The following is an 18,358-nucleotide window of genomic DNA, read 5'->3' as shown; positions in this document are numbered from 1 at the left end:
CCCTGAATAATCACTCGCCTCTGCATGCAAGCTCATACAGGATGTGAATTTGAACCGAAGATTTCATGTTTAAACTATAAAAGTCATTTTAAAGTAAGGTTTTGAGTGGGAGACATGGGAAAGACATTGCTGTGAAGTAAGATTCGATTTATTGCGTGGCTGTGCTGAGGATGCAGATTCCTGGAACATATGATAGGAAGCAAACACTGACATGGCTGCATTCATCCGTCTTCATTAGCAGATCGGAGTAAAAATATGTCTACTGCAGGGAAAATCTTAATTTTAAGAAATGGTGACTTGCAGACTTGGGTGGGATACTTGCTGCTAAAGCTAAACTACTGCTGCTAAAGCTAAAAGATGGTTCATCTCTTTACATCAATACATCCCTATAAAAACATGTGATTTCGAGTGTGTGGATAAAGCAAAGGTCTATGAACACACTGGATGTGCTGTTTCAAACCTGCTGTCCTGAAAATTAATTCAGTGTGTTTGATCTCCACTGACTCTATGAAAATCTGCATTAATCAGCTGTAAAGCTGCGCACAAAGACACATCCCAGCATAGCACAACAGAACTCTATGCTAGAATGATGGCGGAACAATGGCATTGCTTCGTTTCCATGTTGTGAGTCTATTCACTAATGTATAGCAGTGATGTGGATATTTACGCGGTAACTCTCCTGCTGAGCTTTTAAAGGTAATTACATAAGAGACTTAAGTGTGTGACCTTGCACGGGGCCTGTTGCAGGGGTCAAAGGTGATGCAGGATTACACACAGATGTCTTCCTTTGAGCCAGCTCGGATACAGTCGGGCTTTGAGCTCTCAATTTTAAAGTTTTATTTTTATTTTTTTTATTAACCACATAGTTTGGTCAATTTTGGACACCACTCTCCCTTATTTTTTCCCGTTAAACCAAGCAAAATATTAAAAACTTGGATGTGATTGCAACTTACCACTCATTGGACTGTAGCGTCGGGGAGTCGTTCTGTGCAATGTGATATAAGGCACTCATGGCATTCATGTTGAATAATGGGGGTTTACGCTCCGCTAAAATGACAAAACAAATGGGACAGTTATGCATAAATGAAGCAGAGATTATGTCTCAGTCACCAGTTAACCAGCAACTTGGATCAGACAGATATAGCCTCTTATTCCTTGATGTACTTTGAATCAATCAGGAATAATGGAGGTCAGGACTTCTTTCAGAAGTACGCAATGAATGCTCACCTAGTTCAATACAGGTAATCCCCAGGGACCAGATGTCCACTTTCCCTTCATACTGACCCTCGTCCATGGCTAGGATCACTTCTGGAGCCATCCTGAGTGCAGAGAAATACACATAAAATACAAATACACAACATGGATATCATAAAAGAAGAAAATCTATAATCCCTCCCCAAGCTTTTAAAGTTGCTGCTGGGGAAAGACCTCAGCATGAGTGGCTTCTTTTTATAATAACAAAAAAACTATTAAGCAAATGTTGATGCAGCAATTCCAGGAAAAGCCATGATGGCATTTTAAAGGATGCTGAAGAGGAAGGACAGAGGCTGAGTGGGAACCATGACAATGATGGAGAAATGTCTGGTCACACCACTGACGACACCTCTGGCGTGACAGCAGAGGAGCCCATTAAAGGGTGTCAACAACGACAGAAAATGAAAGAAAAAGATGCAAAAGATGTGAGGAAAAACAGTGGTTTCTGTGTGCTGACCAGTAAGGTGTTCCTACGAAGGAGTTGGCAGGTGAGGCAATGGAGGCAGAACCGAAGTCGGCCAGTTTGACCTGACCCAGCTCAGTCAGAAGGATGTTACCAGCTTTCACGTCTCTGAAGGGGGCAGAAGGTCAAAGTCAGTAACAGGAAGAAACACAAAGTCCAGCACAAAGCTCTCAGCACTCTGTTGGTATGTTTAAGGAAGTCTACATGTGCTATTTAGAAGGTTGGCTGTGTTTGCAACCAGGGATTACACAGACTCACCTGTGAATCATATTATGGGAATGTAGGTAAGCCAGTCCTAGCAAGGCACCATGGGTAATGGCAGCAATTTCCATTTCTTGGAGTGGTTTCTTATGAACTTGAGGAGAAATGAACAATCAGAAAAATCCTCCCTTTAAAACTTTAGAAACTCATTTTATTAAATAGAATAATGGAAAAGTCTGAAGAAAGAAACTGATCGTGGTACAAATCAAATCATATTGTGTCTCAAACATAGCAGAGACCAAAAAGGTGGAGCAGAGTGAAGTGAAATGATTAAAAACCTGCAAATAATTACAGGTGAGGCCGTAATTCTAAAAGAACAGGCTCTAGCAATACAGCCCAGACAAAGGTTTGGGACCATACTGATTACACGTGGATGCACGTTCCTACGCACGCTTACCCTCTAGTAAATCTGATGCAGAGCCGAGACAATACTCCATCACCAGCTGAAACAGAATGCAGGTTCATCACATACTCCAACGTAAAACAAACCAAACAGAGGAAGTGTCCTTTTTGTTTGACATTAAAACAGAACAACGGCTGCAGCTGAGGTGGAAAAACTACAGACAGTAACAAGGAAAAGTACAAAAACACTAACCCAGGCAGTGTTGTCTTTCAAGTAGCAGCCTTTATACTCAATGGTGTTGGGGTGTCGCAGCTGTCCCAAAAACTTGACCTCCTTAATGATGTCCTGCCACTTCTGACCAAAACAAATGCAGACACACGGGTGGTCAACAGCCAGCAGACTGATAACGGTCATATCGTAACTTAAGGTGCGGCTTTTGACTAAACGGAAGTAGTTATTAACGCCTGGCTTCATTAAAAACATGCAAAAGCTTCCTGCTTGAACAAACCTTTGATGGGAAATGTTCACAAAAGTGACATGTGACCTACTAAAGTTTATGAGGTGATCAGACAAGACAGATTCAGATAAGCTCACGCCTAAACTTATTCCTGAGTTTGCTTGAGGGGGAAACATGTTCGTTCACATCTTTTCATGTGACGGCGAGTAATTATTTTTGCCCCTCTCTTATTGTTCCTGTTTATTTGGGGTAGTAATCACCGGGTCTTTACACCGTGTAGCGAAGCATGAAGCATCCCACTCCTCTGTGACGTTAGGATTGGGATTTTATGGGGAATTCTTGGTCCTGAATGCAAAGATTGGCATGAGTGTTGTTCAGTGTGTGGTATCCTTACTTCAGTAGTCTGTTTGCCATTATAGGACATCTTTTTGATGGCCACCACCTCATTGGAATAGGAGTTCCGTGCCTGTAGAAGGAATCGCTGGGTTATAAATGAGATGTAAAACCGTCCTGAGAGCCTAAGAAGAAAATCTGCAGCACACAGCTTTAATTATTTAAACGATAGCTACTATTGAAACTCGTTATTTTAATTCTGTAGCACCAGAAAAGGCATGAAGACCCAACAGTCTGGCCTGTCTTGTTTTCTTTTTAAAGCTTTAATTGTTCATTTAGCTAAATCCCCTCAAACTTTTTCACAATTTTACATAAAAAGAAGCAGAGTTGTGACAGCATAGTACCACTCAATTAGCCAGGGAAGCGTTTTCCCCCCCACACAAGCTGCAAGAGCCTGAGAAGACTGTGCTAAACCCAGTGGGCTAACCTTACAACACATGTAGCCTTATGGTCATCTATTGACACAGTTCAACCTAAGCCCTTATTTCTGCTTTATCCCACTCACAACTGAATGAGGATTCCATGCCCAGATTCAAATGGAATTCTAGTAACAGCAGGCAACACAGTATTCCCATTTGACCTTTTCCCCTAGATTAATTTGATCCTGATGATTGCTTGTCAGGCGCTGCATGAAAGGCAATCTGAATTGAGTCTGGTGTGATTTGTAGATGGGTGGTAGTGAATAACCAATACTTGGTTACTGAAATGCATTCAGTTTGAATAAAATGGTATATGAACAATGACATCATGCTAATTCACTCAACACGTACTATTGAGGTAACCATTCGCATGCTCAGTAACAGGAATCCCTCTTGTTCTCCTCTGTAATTGAGTTTAATCCTTAAATGCATTGACAATAAAGGAACCTAGAATTCCATAAAGGCCTTTCATTAGGCACAATTGTAATTTACTATAATTGTAACTGTACTGTCCTCATTCACACACCTATTAATTCATTATCAGACAATCATGACATCAGTGTAACTCCCTACGGTTTATATTACAGTATACATATATAAATGTGCAGGGTATTCTTGTTTCAAAGTGCTTTATGCTCTTATACTGTATGTCTTAGCAGATGTGAACAGTGTTTAAACACTGAAGGCTGCCTGTAATAAGTGTGTCAGTGAGCACAGCTCTGACATCACAGCAGGATTTAGACGCACATTCAAGGCTGTTAACCAGACGGACAAGGTCACCAAGCCTACCGGTGATGTACCGGAGATCTGTGTGTGTGTGTGGTGTGTGTGTGTGTGGGTGTGTGGGAGGAGAGGAGAGGAGAGGAGAGGAGAGGAGGAGAGGAGAGGAGAGAGAGAGAGGAGAGGAGAGGAGAGGAGAGGAGGAGAGGAGAGGAGAGGAGAGGAGATGAGGAGAGGAGTGGAGAGGAGGGAGGAGGAGAGGAGAGGAGAGGGGGAGGGGAAAGCTTTAGCATCAAAGGCTTGATGAGTAATTAGTGATGAAGTGTGTAAAAGAAGGCTAGAGAGAGTGTTGAGGGGGAATCTGCCGCTCTCCTAATTGCATTCAGTTTCATAACATGCAAGTGTTTTTTATTCAGTAAACATCATAGTATAAATAAAATTATAACTGTTTATGTACTTAAATGTTTAGAGAGAGAAATGAAATCATTGCGTGAGAATCCTTAAACGTACTGAACTAACAATGACAATTGTCTGAACAAAAAGCAAAAACAAAACAGTTTTCAGCTTACAAAGTAGACGGCCCCAAAGCTGCCATGTCCGATCTCATGCAGGTCACAGAAGACATCCTCTGGGTCATCTTTGAAGAAAAGGTCAGCCAGTTCGGGGTCCTTGGGAACCCCTTTCCGTATGGATGACGGCATTATGGGCTGGACATGGGCTAAGCACCAGGGACGGCACTTTCGTACACACTGCTACAGCTACTGCCACCACCAGATATCCCCGACGGGCCCGGCATTGACCACCCTGTCCTGCAACACAGAGTCATTAGGAAAGTCAGGTCCATCCAATCCAACAATCTCCTGCAACATACACCAATGTTCCCACTTTTGAGTGTATTTGTGGACAAGGAAGAGGTGACTAGGCAGGAAGAAGTAGTCAGAGGAAGATGGCTGGCTGTGGAGTCCTGCTGTTCATCTGCAGTCACGCTTGCTCACATAAACACACACTTAACAGCTGAGACTGAGTCACTAGTGCAAAATGTCCAGTGTAGCCGCGCAACATGCACACAAATACACACTACATATTTGGAGAGCCAGGCTGCGGCTAGGCTGTGAAACGTGAATGAATTCCGGACACCCTGCTCCAGTTAGCTTCACTGCACATCTCACACAGACACACACACACTCTCTCCCTCTACCATGAAATCTGTGTGTACATCAGCCAGATGCAAGCAAATCTGGCTCCAAAGGCCAGCCCTGCACAGGGTGAGCTGACATACAAGCAGAGGCAGGAAGACACGCAGGCACACAGGCCGAGACACCAAGCATCAGCATCATCTTAATCCCTCGCTACTAAAGGGATCTAACTCATCACATCCTCTACAAAATATTGGTGTTTTTCTCTCCATCATGACAATGAGCCCCCAATAAACTCCGTGCAACTTCCATTTTACTATAAACACAGTTAGTCCCAGGTTCCAATATGGTCTTTCTTTATCTATATTCCATTGACCTTGCTGAAACCACAGCTTCTACAGGAAGTGAAAGCTGCCACCAGGCTCCACAGAACGGGCGGTGCTGCTTTAGTTCAGGGTCTGACTGGCAGCCAGAGCTTCCATTGTGAGGTGAGACGGCCGGTGAGTGCTGTCGGAGGACTGTGACACGCAGGTCCCACATCAGGCCATCAGCAGCAATTACAGTAAGTGACGGCAACACGTGCGCAACGTTGTCCTGAGCGACCACACAAAGATGCCAGTTATGCTGCAGTCCTTGGGCTGGAACAAATAACCACAGCATCGATTTATAGCTCTGAAGACCACCATCTTTTCCTTTGTGTACATTTCTTTTAAAGCACAAGACTGACGCCTTTGTGTATTTGCTGGTTGCATCCTGGTTGCATCAGTTCTTTCCACCTTTCAGCATCTGTTAAGTTATCCCTGAATAAGTCTAAAATAGGTCCATGAACTGAACCCTTTAACCATCAAATTTACACACAGACACGAGGAACAAAATTACAAATTAATGGGTAAAATAGAAAAGCTTTCTGTAAAAATCAATTCCATTCCAAAGAGTATCTAAACCATAATTTCAAGTTGGGAAACACTAAAACAGATCAAACTGAAACGGTTTAGCCTTTGCACACCTTCATCTTACCCTCCTGTGTCTCCTCCTCCTCCTCCTCTACCCTAAGATGTGTAAAGTGATGCAATGTGCCAACAACAGGTTGCAACATGGGCGGCCTGGTAAAGCTGTTACTAGTACAGCCAAACGCCTCTTTGGGCCGCTCTTATCGTGGAGACAGAACGGCGATCAGCCAAACGGCTTAAACCCAGTGTTTGATGTGTAGCTTATACTGTAAACAACACATTAGGTCATAAAATGGTAGAATAATTACTTGACTTTTACACTTTTTGGGACATTTCTCCCCAAATATCACAGCAGTATATAGAAACACTGTGACGCCTCAGCATGTTTCTAAAAATCTTACAATTTTTCTAGTCTATTTAATTAGTTAGCTTAGTCACTAAATGTGTTAACAACAAGTCTTGCAGGCACATAATGGTGTGTAACTGAGTCAAAGGCAGGTGTTATTATTGGAATGCACACCTACGTCACAGAGACACATCAGCTGAATGTTTGTTTGGTCATTCTGCCGTCGCTGCTCAGAGGATCCAAACGCTGAACACTAAACGTTGAACGCTAATGTGAAGAGCATGGAGTTTCACATCATATCAGGCGGCGTTTGATCTGCACCACAGGTGGAGGGCATTAACGCAACAGCAGCAGCTGTTTCCTGTCAAATATTCTTAAAGGGAGAGCAATTTCGAGCTAACTGCTTAAAGACGTGAGACCTAATCTTATTCTGTGATCGAGCACATTTGGTAAAAGTGGGTCAAAGATCAACGCGCATGCATGAAACAAAAAAGGGAGCACATTAACATAGCTGGGCGCTCCACCCCCAAGCCCTCTGCTGGGGGTGTTGACTAATTAATGGGCCAACATGTTGTTGAATAATCAGGTCCATCAGCATGAGCTATGACTACTACATGACAGAACGGACCTGTCTGAAAGGATCCGAGCAACTGCTCGGCCATTTATGGACTTAAATGAGACACAATACACAATACGACAAATGCTCCAGAGGATTAGATTTGCACAATATCCTATACGTGCTTCAGGAAGTGCCTGATTCTGAGTCCTTGTATGCAAGTTCACATGTGGTCATATTCACACATGCATTTACGGAGTTATAATCACACTAGTGAGAGTACACAAGGGTCCATATGTGTGTATCAGCTGATGTGTGTGTATCGCCGGGAGCTTTAGAGGCTTACTCGCCTCCCTACCGGCTTTAGGCAGGAACAGGAATTAGGCAAAGTCTGGGAATTCTTACTGGGATTAAAATCACCAGCTCTAATCAGAAACGGGGGGGAAAAAAGAACTGGCAAATCTGCCAAACCGTGCAAGTGTGAGGTGTGCAGAATCAGAGACGGAAAAGTTACGTAATAATTCAGTTTCCTTAAGTATCATTACGACGGCAAAGAGGCTTTCGGATGGTTTAGTTCCGACTGTCTGTAGGTGGATAAGGTCCTGCCTGACAAAAAACCTCAACAAAAAACACACAACCCACTTCAGCAGAGGGCAGATTCCCTCAAAAGCAGTGCAAGCGAGTGACGTGTACGTGCACGCCTCCTGCGTGAGCAAATATGGGTCATCAATCATCCAATACCTGAGCAGGACAGAGGTGTCCATGCATACACACTTAACAGTATTAATAGTATTAGAACCTAAAAGAAACTGTCAGTTCTAGCTGTTATGGAACTTTAGCATTAGCCTCCATTAGCCTAAACATCTGGCCAAATGCATTAAACTGGCGTGAACTTTGCAGGAATCTCAGGCATGTGTAATCATCTCTTGTCCTGCAGGGGATCATTCTGTAACCCAGATTATTCCCTTTCACCACACCCAATCCCAACAAGCTCGCTTCTCTCTCATGGATGACCCAAAAGCAAGACAGCCCCCCATCAGATGCAAACATACTAGCACGTGCGCACATGCTTTAAGTCATTTAGCAATTAGCTTTAGCGTAATGACATATGTCCTTGCACCACTTTAATAAAACAGCTGTGTAGCTTTAATCCATGTCAAACTGTTCCTTTTCCGTGACCTTTGACCTGTTTTATGGATGTACACGCTGGCATATGTCTGATGTGCACATTGCTACAGCTCTTAGTCCAGTTTTGCCAGGACCAGACATGAAGCATTTTAGAATTGAAATCAGCAAATCTACTTTTGCCTATAAGCTATGATTGATGTGTAGATGTATGTACACGGGAGGCTTCAACACAAATCAATCTCAATAAAATCAGCAGTCTGCTGTTAATATGCTGCCAAGTGACCCAAAATGGCTGCCGTTCCACACGCAGGAAGCCATGTTTGTGTTCACAGAGACACGGTTTGAGAAAGAGCCCGTTATAGGTCAGCGCAACTTTGCCTCCGTTCACGTCTGATCTGATTCGGAGTGACAGAGGGTTGGTAGCTGCTGTGCACGCGGAGGAACGAGCAGAGTGGAGGCGAACCTGTGGCTGTCCAAACGCAAACCTGGGGAAGTTTCTGGCACAAATACACAGATAATATATTATCATATTATCACTGAGCATATATTATCATAATATATGCTCAGTGTTCCACTGTAAAATGAGAAACTGAGCTGATTTCTGGGTGAGTTCATTGTGATAAACATGGGCTGCTGTATTTACTGAGCATATTTACATGCTTTTGTTACTACTTTCTAAAGAAAAAAAACAACTAGTAGGATAGCGAGATGATCAGACGACATTAGGGTCTGCATGACTTACCTATAGATAAGGTACACAGTTGTCAGTTTAGATTCTGTCTCTCTCTTTTGCACTTGTTAATGCAGGGCGAGTGTTGAGATCTTCCTCATTTTCCTCATGACTGGAATTATTGTGCTTCTGGGCAAAGAAAGAAAAAAAAGTGAGAGGGTTAAATTGACAAAATCAAGTCACAAACGCTAACGAGGACGCAGATACAGGGGGAACGATACACAGAAAGCCCAAAGTCTACCAAAGCGTAGCTGTTGTGAAACGTAGGCCCGATTTCTGTCGTTTATATAATTGTAACCTCGTCCTCAGAGGCTGAACTGAGTCAACACATCAAACTATAACTATGACTAATCAAACTAAATACATGCCATTCCCGTCTGGCTCAACAGACTCATCTTTGAAATATTTAATTCATATATAATTAAAGGATGTGTTTAAAATAGCACTGCTGACACACACACACACACACACACACACACACACACACACACACACACACACCAACGCGTCATTCGGGGCCATCAGCTGCTGAACAGGGTTTGTCTTTCAACCAGCACTCGTGAACATGAACTCAAAGTCGGTCACGGCGAGGCTGAAGTCAGCATTCCCGGACCTCTGTCCCACCCCATCCTGCCCTCTTATCTTATTTGCTCTTCCCTTCAACTAATGACGGCGGCATCGGGCAGACTGGGCGGTCAGATAAACTGCAATAATAAAAAGGAGAGAGGATGAGGGGATGAGAGGAGGGGGAATAGGATGTATTGTGCCTTCTGAGCATCTGAATGATTTATAACACAAACTGACGCCTGCGCGAGCCTCTGGGGAAGTTGGTCTGCACTTCCTCTCCTTGCTCGGTCCCCAAAGCTCAGCATTTGTGGCAGAAGGAGAGGGATCGAGGAAATAAGCATCGCTAGGTGGGTTTTAGTCACTAGTTCAAGTCTCCAACTCCCAATTTCCTTTGCTCCCGTCCCATGGAAGGGGTCGTTTTACCACGTTCCCCTCAAGGGGGCAGTTTTCAAAGGGCCTGGCCAACCAACACGTGGAAAAGCTCAGTGGAGAACGACTGTCTTTCCAACACTGATGACGGACTCACGTTTAATTCATAACAAGTCTCGGCGCTCAGAAACTCCAGAGGTCGTCGTTCCTCGAGTGCACGATGACGACCGAGGTGGGTTTGTGTGAGTCAAGCTGGAGGCAGGTGCACTCTCATCACCAGGCCCCCAAATAGACGGCAATTTCCACATTATGGAAAATTCTCCCGAGATGAAAATAAACTAATCCACCGAGATAGAAAAAAACGACTAAATATTATGTCCTGATTATTCTGCCAGGAAAGCATGGTGTGGATTTTAGAGAAGTGACTCATTTAACAGGAGCACACACACACAGGCACACACACACACACACACACACACACACCACACACACACACACTCTCTAAAGCAGGATTTTAAAGACTTGAGGGCAGCTCTCATCTCTGGAGCTTAGTGACACTATTGAGACACGCATAAGTGTATATATTTATGTATGTATTCACACGTGCAGAATGTACCATTTTCAGACTGTCAAGAAGGCGAATACAAACTTAAGCCCCAGGCCCTTCGAGGCAATCCCGAGTAGCCATCACCAAAACATGACAGCTCCCTTTCTGACTATCTTTGTCATCAAACCGATTGCAGCTTCATTCAAACGCCAACTTTCCACGTTGCCCGGTGGTTGTTGTCCTCCTTTAGGTCCTCACGGTTCACCCGTCCCAAATGTGGGAGTTTTCCTCCGGGCCAGCAGTTCGGGAAAACTATTTCTGAAATTCCTCGTAGGCGGACGCACGCTCCCAGTTCATTATTTTAAAAGAGTGACTACACCAGTGCCACCTCCTCTGAGCTGACTCACACAACAGACGCCAACGTGCACGTGCGCTGGGCTTAATTCATGCCAGAAAGCCATTCATTTATTGTAAGCAAATTACAGGGCCTTTGCATCTCCGAGTATGACAGTAAAACCGATGACTGGATCGGTTCTGGCTTCGACCCTTTTGTCTGCGTCGACTCAGGTGCATTCAGGCACACAGAGAGCGTAGGTCACCAGCAGCTTGGAAGAGCTGGATTAGAGGCTAACAAACTGTCAGATGAGCATTAGCCGCATAACTGAAATGACTGGCACGGAGTTATTATAAGATTTTCCTTTTTTTTCTTTTTTTTTTTAGACTATTTTTAGACTGTGGCTAGCCTATCATGATAGCACTGGCCACAGTGATGCTACAGGTAGTAATAACACCCGTATTACCAGACACCTCTGTTATTAAGGTGGTATAACTGGGTTATCACTTCTGGATTGATGGTACATGTTACAGACACAGCAGCAACCAACTACCGGGCAAAAATAAATACTAAGGTTCTGGGATTTCACTTATCCGCCCCTATCTGTGCTTCAATTATAATGTTTTTATATGTGGACTGGAAAAGGACGGCAGAGAAGGATGGAGAATTAGCTCCAGCAACTATTCTGGGTCTTAAGATCCAAAAGATCTCCGGCCATGTTTTCCTTTGGTTCGGGAACGTTTAGAATACGTAGCCGTGCAACTTCTGAACCCGCCGGTCTGTCATGGCCGTGGAAAATGTATGAATGTAGCAGATATTTTAAGTGCATGAGGAGAATGTGTGCAAACATAAATGCCTGTCATGTGTCAAAACCTGTAGAAAGCACATATGTAATCGTTCCATAAAATGCTGCGATCATTTAATCAAGGGTTCACGGCCGGACGAAGTCATGGAAGCACAGGATCAGCTCGTCCAATTGTAACTGTGTCTACGTGTGTGTGTGTGAGTGTGTGTGTGTTGCAATCGTCTAAAAAGCCAACAGGATTTTCCAATCAAGAGCTGCAGACGGGCAGATGAAGAGACGCCGAGCGCCATCTCTCAGCAGCGAGAGATGAATTATTGCTGGGAGAGGACATGCAGCCTGTGGTCGCTTGACTTTCTTACATCGTTAATTATTAACGAGACTCGAATGATCAGATGTGGCGAGCTGCTGCTACCTGCAGTGGGAGCGCTGGAGCTCCAGGATTCGGGATACTCTCCATGACCACAGGCTCCGTTTATGACAACATCAGCGTCACATCTGAACCGTGCACATCTGAACCGAACCGGCCCGGAGGTACGATGTGAACACAGAGACCTGCGACCGGCTTCAAAATGGGAGGAACGCAACGTTGAATCAAATAAAAAAAGACAAAATAGAGGACACGCTCAAAAAAGCAAACATGCATCTAGGCCACTGAGTCATTTCCTGTGGTTTTCCCCCCTTTTCCTCTCTTTAATAAAGACTGACGTTATAAATTATGTACATCAATGCTGGGGTTTACATAAAGAAACGGGGGGCCCGTGGGTGTCAGGATTTTGGAATTTTGGCTGCCTGCTACTAGTATGGAAATGAACTGAGGCGGAGAACTTCTCCATCCTTCCCCTTTTTTGATCTGTACTCATCTCTACAAGCCTCTTCACACGTGCATGTGCACACATGGCAACCACGTATGGAAGAGGACTCTGGGGGGGGCTGTTTGCTTGTTTTACTTTGGATCCATCAAAGAGAAGAAGAAGAAGAAGAGCATTCAAATTTAAACCTGAAAACAAACCCCGAAAAGTAAGATAAGTGCAGTAAATTAAAGAACCAAGTGTACAAAGTTGACGGCTAATCAAGCAATTTTAATGTAAAAGATAACTCGTGATTTTAATCACAAGTTTTCCTCATTAATTCTTGATAAAAGAGACATTTAAACATTGATTTAGGCCAGAGCTACAGAACTTTCACCACAAAAATAATAATAAGTAGATTAACAGGGCTAATATATGATATTGTTAGCTGTACTTCTCCATGGGAGGGGGAGGGGGTTCCTTCCTAGATCCAATTTGGTGCCAACTCGGATGAATTAAATCACAAATGATCAAATAAAATGCTCTAATGTAATGTTGATGAGTTACAAAGGCAGAAGGCAAATGTTGGGAGTGTGCAGCCCCCAGCAGGGCCAAACGGTGGCGCCTGAGATCTGATTAAATCTACCCGTGATATTATATCCGCTAACAGAAATCCAACGTGTCCATTTTTAAATTAGATAAGGCACGTTTGTGGCTACAAGTTAAAAAATGGTTCCATGTGCGCGGCTCATCACTGTGAACCGCAATCAAATCAACTCCCGAGGCAGCCAGGGTCCAACCGCGACTCGCCACTTAGAAATATTGGAAAGGTTTGGTGGAAACGTCCCTCCGGAGTTAAAACTAATTGAAAATTAATCGATTGCTGCTAAACTATTAGTGCATATCTTATCAGCTGAATCCTGGCTTCCTTCCAGCTCCTTTAAATTTAAAATAAATCCACGGATATAACAGCTCCTGTGAGGCCACGGTCAGGTGATCATTTAGCCATTTCCCTGTTGGTTCTATAGGACTGATTCACCATCCAGCGCTGCACATCTGTTCCCTTCACACGTGTGTGTGCGCGCACATGTGAGGGGGGGGGGATGATTGAGGGGAAGCAGCAGGGAGGACTATGAAATGGTGGAGTTTCCTCCAAGTCGCAGTTTAATTGGACGATTGTTAAAATCCTCCTCAGGCTCTCCGAGTTCACGGAGGCACGTCGAGCTGCCCCAGCGTGAGCCGTCTACAGCACGCTGGCAGGAACGGCTCCTCCGGCATCTGCTCCCGACGCCGACACAGCTGCAGCGCGGAGCGAGGAACGCCATCAACGGCAGAAGAGACGACAGTGAGACAACCGCTGAAACAACCGCCGCAGCTCTGAGGGTGATGCCCACATTCCAGGATCGTCCGAGAACCCTGCGAGCGGCGCGCGAACGGAGCCGCAGACTTAACTAAAACATAAAAATAAAGCCACGGTGGCTCTGGTTCACTGCTGGTTGGCAGAAGCATGACACAATCTCCCCCAGATTCATTAGAGGGAAAATCTCCACTTGACCCAATGGAGGTAGTCCAGGCACAGCATTAGGGCGACACAGAGCTGGGGCAGAGGCCTACTTTTCTCTGGGGAATCGGGAGGGTGGGGGTGGTTAGCTCGCATTCTTTTTACCGTGTATTTATGTCAGGTTACGTGGCGGCCGTGCCATTAAATAACATCGGCGTTGGCTACGGCGTGCACAACTCGGCTGCCAGGAGAGTGTTTAACATATTTCTGCGGGGCTGCGGTCTCTAAACACGCTATGTAATTAAGGGCAAAGTGAAATTATAAACTTACGAGACACAAAAGCGCTTTGGGCGGGCGCAGGAAGCTCCCAAAATACACCAGCGTGGTGCTGCAGCGGCGTATTGCCTCACCACCCCATATCAGCAAACGTGTCCTTCCCCATCATGCTTCCTAAGCCCTGCTGACACGTAGCGCACCGCTAAGCTAGCTGCACACCCTGGACTTCCCCCAGCCGGCTGCATGTGTTGTAGGAAGCACTCAGCAGTATGGAAACCAAGACATGACACTTTCAATTTTTAAAGACCCCCCCCCCCCTCCCCATTAGAGTGAAACATGCTTCTAAAAATACCCCATTCCTTCATTCTTCCAGGCTAAAATAAGCTCTGGGCCCAGGAGGGACAGTGGTGGGCAAGTGATAAGACGAGTCAGCCGTCAGGGATGGTGACGTCTCCCCGGGTGATGCTGATGGCCCCCGCCATAACTCTCCAACACGTTAACTTGGCCTAGTCATGGGAGGAGAGGGGAGAGGCTTGCAGATTTCACATGAGAGCCGGAGACAGATATAGCCAGACATAATGGGGGCTAGGGGGAGGGAGGGAGGCAAAGTCATGGTCACAGCTGCAACCTCACTGGGGGATTGGAAGCATGCTTATAATGAAGCTGTAATCAAGTTGCTAATGCTAACCTCCCACACGCTAGCGAGGCTCGCTTCCCGATGGCACCAGGGCAGCACGACTATTCCACCGGAACAGGACTTGCGAGGTGCATGAAGGGACGACTCGAGATTTCCCGGCATTTTTAGCCGTTTTTATACGCACCTTTACGTATAGCGAGACGTGAATGAGCTAATCTGAGCCAGCATCCATCTATTAGATGAGCTACACAAGATCAGCGCAGAACATTAAGCCTGACAGCAGCGCTTGAATATTTGATGTGCTCTGCTTCTGTGGCAGAAACCAAACAGCATGGACTAAACTGGCAATTCTTTCATGTATTTTTCAAACGTCAGCCTTCCGTCACGTGGAAGTGGAGAAAAGTTCAGCGGCTTCAGCAGAGAGCTGCGAGAGGCTGAGGTGGATTAGTCAGCAGGGAGGGGAAGAACGTCTTTTCAACAGGTCGCTCGAGATGCTAAAACCCAAAACCTGCCAAGATTTTCTCCGCCGGCATCAAGGATTTCAACAAATGCGCCGCGACGGCTGAATCGCCGTGGCGCCGCCCCGAGGACGCGGCCGGTCACCTCACAGTGGGGTCGGTGAGACCCGAGACATGAGGTTCTTCAAAACCAGAGAAAGTTGACAGGAAGATAACCGTGTAATCAGTACTGAATGTCAACAAGGAGCTTTTTAGAAAGAAACAGTAGGATAAACACAGGCATTCCCAACGCTGCCAATTAGGTTCCGGGCCTATCCAGGTCAATCAGAGTTAAGGTGCTTCTGCTGGGCATGTCTGCACGCTCCCTGAGCAAGCTCACGGAAGCAAGATATGTGGACGGAAGCTTGAAGGAGGAACCGCTCCAAGTCCTGCACCAGTTGCTAGTTTGATCCCATAAACCTCAAACCGAGCCGACTCCTCCCAGCGGGAGACCGCCGTGTCCTAAAAGCACGGTAAGATTTCCCCTGCCAAGGTTGGCTCGAGGAACCAGACAGACACGCAGAAAGAGGAGAAGCCTGCCGATACTGTGGATAAGTCTGGTGTGTGCACCCCACCCCCCCTCCACACACACACACACACACACACACACACACACACACACACACCTCTGAAAGCCATGCCTGCCAAGAGCAGCTGATGAGTGCTCCTCCTGCTGCAGCCCTTCACAAACGTCACACACCTGATGCCCTAAAGGACTGGACCTCTGGTCACTGTAAGGGCATCCTGTTAGCATAATAATAATAATGATAATAATAATGATAATAATAGACCACATATCCAACCAACCCTATCTCACTTATGAGATAGGGTTGGTTATCTGACCCACTAAACTACAAGCCACCGGTATTTATCACACCCTAACTTGGGCAGAGCTTTATAATCCAAGTGAAACATTTGCCTGAACTTTATTGAGTCAAAGTCCTAATAAAAGCCAAAATGCCCCAGAAACCACTGCTTATGAGATATTATGCAAGTGTCCGCCCCTGCCTGCGGCTACATGGTCAATAGGCCACAGATAAGCCTACCAGATAAGGGTGGTGTGAACAAGGACTTGCACAATAATCCCGTGACCTTTGAGCAAAATCCAGTGGGCTTTGACCACAGTAGCACAAACAAAGACGTCGGAAACAAGAATATCAGGCACCAGAGACGCGCCGCTGTCTGAAGAGGAAACGCTGCTTTGATTCAGTTCACCAGAAAAGAAACGTGTTGATGGAATGAAACGACCAGCAGTATTCCCTCTGAAAATGACACAGTTTAGCAGCCTGACACACAAAGTCTGCTGCCTCTCACTCATGCGCCGTGCACGCCAGAGATGACATCATGTTGGGTCAGCTCGGGCTTTGCTGCTCCGCTTTCTATCTGCAACTGCCGTTTGCATGTTCCAACAGCGTCCCTCCGCTTCCAGCGGGGGGGGGGGTGATTTGGTGACCCCGGAGATGTGGCGAGGAGCGGCCGCAGCCTTCGCGCCCCGGGCGGGTTAACGCACATGACGCGCGTTATTGATGGCCATTGTCTTCCGATGTCATCAAACGAGCAGCGGGCTCGGACACCTGTCACGGCTTCGATGTTTGATTGGCCAACGAGCGCGGCGACGCGCAATAAGCGGAGGACAATGCGCGACTTCCACGTTTAAACGTCCTAAAACCGCCGCGGCGGCGCGTTCGTAGTAAAATCTCGCGTCTACGCGCGGTGCAATGGAAGGTACCACAGCCGCTGTTGCAGACTCAGATGAGCCCATATATCCTGGGGAAGGGGGGGGTAAAACAGCACTTGGTGCAAGTTTACACGGCGCCCAGCCTCCGTGCGGCTTTGACAAAACAAGCGTCCCCTTCATCACAACCTGTCATCCGCTTCGCTCTCCGTACTCACCCCCGGGGAGCGAGGCAAGCTGCGCGGCGTCCCCCCCCCCACTCCTGTCAGCGTAAACTCTCCAAATTCGGCGTCGATTTTAAACAGGTGCAGAAACGTGTCCGTCTACGACAGCCGCTGGCGCTCATGGCATTTAAATGTTAAAATAAAAGGTGGACCTACGCACTTCACCCCGGCGAGCTGGTGCTGGTGTCCGGACTCACCTCGTAGTAGAGCGGCGTTGTAACAACAAACCGAACAACCGACGTGGGGAGGAGTGGGGGGGGGGGAATGGGAGAAGAAAAAAAAAAAGAAAAAGCACTCGACGATGGCGATTCACAACTTCAGGTGCGATCCGCCAGCAGCGCAGCCTGGCCGCCTCCACTTTTGCCGCTTTAGCCGCCGTAGCTTAGCCGCGGAGGAGAGAGGAAGTGTCATTGCACTTTGAGAGCGCGAGTCGGCACGAGCTGGTTGGCCTCGGACTGGGGGGTGGGGGGTGAAGGAGGGGGGGGTTGCCGTGACAGCAACACAAATAAAGAAACGATTAAAGGAAGCGGGGGGGTGCTCACCTGCTGAAACGCGCCGTCCTTCTCACTTCAGGGGCATTTAATCCGTCCCGGGAGGTGTTGGCGTGACTTTGCGAAGTGCTGTCAGTTGGTCCGGACTTCCTGGATGACGGAACAGCGGGGGCTCAACCCCCCCCGGTCGCGTTTGATAGTTTGACAGACAAGCGGAAATAAAGTTGCGTAGTGCGTAGAAGGGCATGCCAGAAGACTCGCTTCCCATGCCTGTCAGCAGCGGAAATAAACTAACATCCGACTGCACGAAGTGTGCGCGCAGTTGGCCCCATCATGTAAGACGGCAACGCGGGGCTCGTGCCCCTGCGAAGCTAGACTTTACGACCGCAGTGCTATATCGTTTTCCTCGTGAAAATCATTAAAGATGCATGGACAGAGTCAACCGGATTCTGGCTTATCTTCGGAGGTGACGATCGTCTTCGTTGCTTGAA

General features: G+C 46.4%; 1 protein-coding gene across 4 annotated transcripts in view; it reads right to left on the bottom strand.

Moving 5' to 3' along the window:
* Positions 1-18,336, bottom strand: part of taok3a (TAO kinase 3a) — a 32,213-nt gene extending 13,877 nt beyond the window's left edge. Inside the window, exons 1-10 of one of the 4 annotated variants that reach the window (XM_057034018.1) lie at positions 17,919-18,334; positions 9,169-9,285; positions 4,880-5,119; positions 3,173-3,244; positions 2,574-2,675; positions 2,376-2,421; positions 1,976-2,072; positions 1,712-1,825; positions 1,228-1,319; positions 954-1,047 (exon numbers count right to left, since the gene is read on the bottom strand). In XM_057034018.1, the coding sequence (XP_056889998.1) occupies positions 954-1,047; positions 1,228-1,319; positions 1,712-1,825; positions 1,976-2,072; positions 2,376-2,421; positions 2,574-2,675; positions 3,173-3,244; positions 4,880-5,011 (749 nt within the window). In that variant the 5' untranslated portion in view covers positions 5,012-5,119; positions 9,169-9,285; positions 17,919-18,334. Of the gene's footprint in view, positions 1-953; positions 1,048-1,227; positions 1,320-1,711; positions 1,826-1,975; positions 2,073-2,375; positions 2,422-2,573; positions 2,676-3,172; positions 3,245-4,879; positions 5,120-9,168; positions 9,286-17,573; positions 17,761-17,918 lie in introns of those variants that run through there. The other 3 variants (XM_057034021.1, XM_057034019.1, XM_057034022.1) reach the window with 3 other exon arrangements.
* Between the last annotated feature and the right edge of the window lie 22 nt (positions 18,337-18,358).

This window comes from Takifugu flavidus, chromosome 5 (assembly GCF_003711565.1).
Source record: "Takifugu flavidus isolate HTHZ2018 chromosome 5, ASM371156v2, whole genome shotgun sequence".
Lineage (NCBI taxonomy): Eukaryota > Metazoa > Chordata > Actinopteri > Tetraodontiformes > Tetraodontidae > Takifugu > Takifugu flavidus.
The sequence above is the reverse complement of the archived record's forward strand: the minus strand, read 5'-3'. Positions and strand labels throughout refer to the sequence as shown.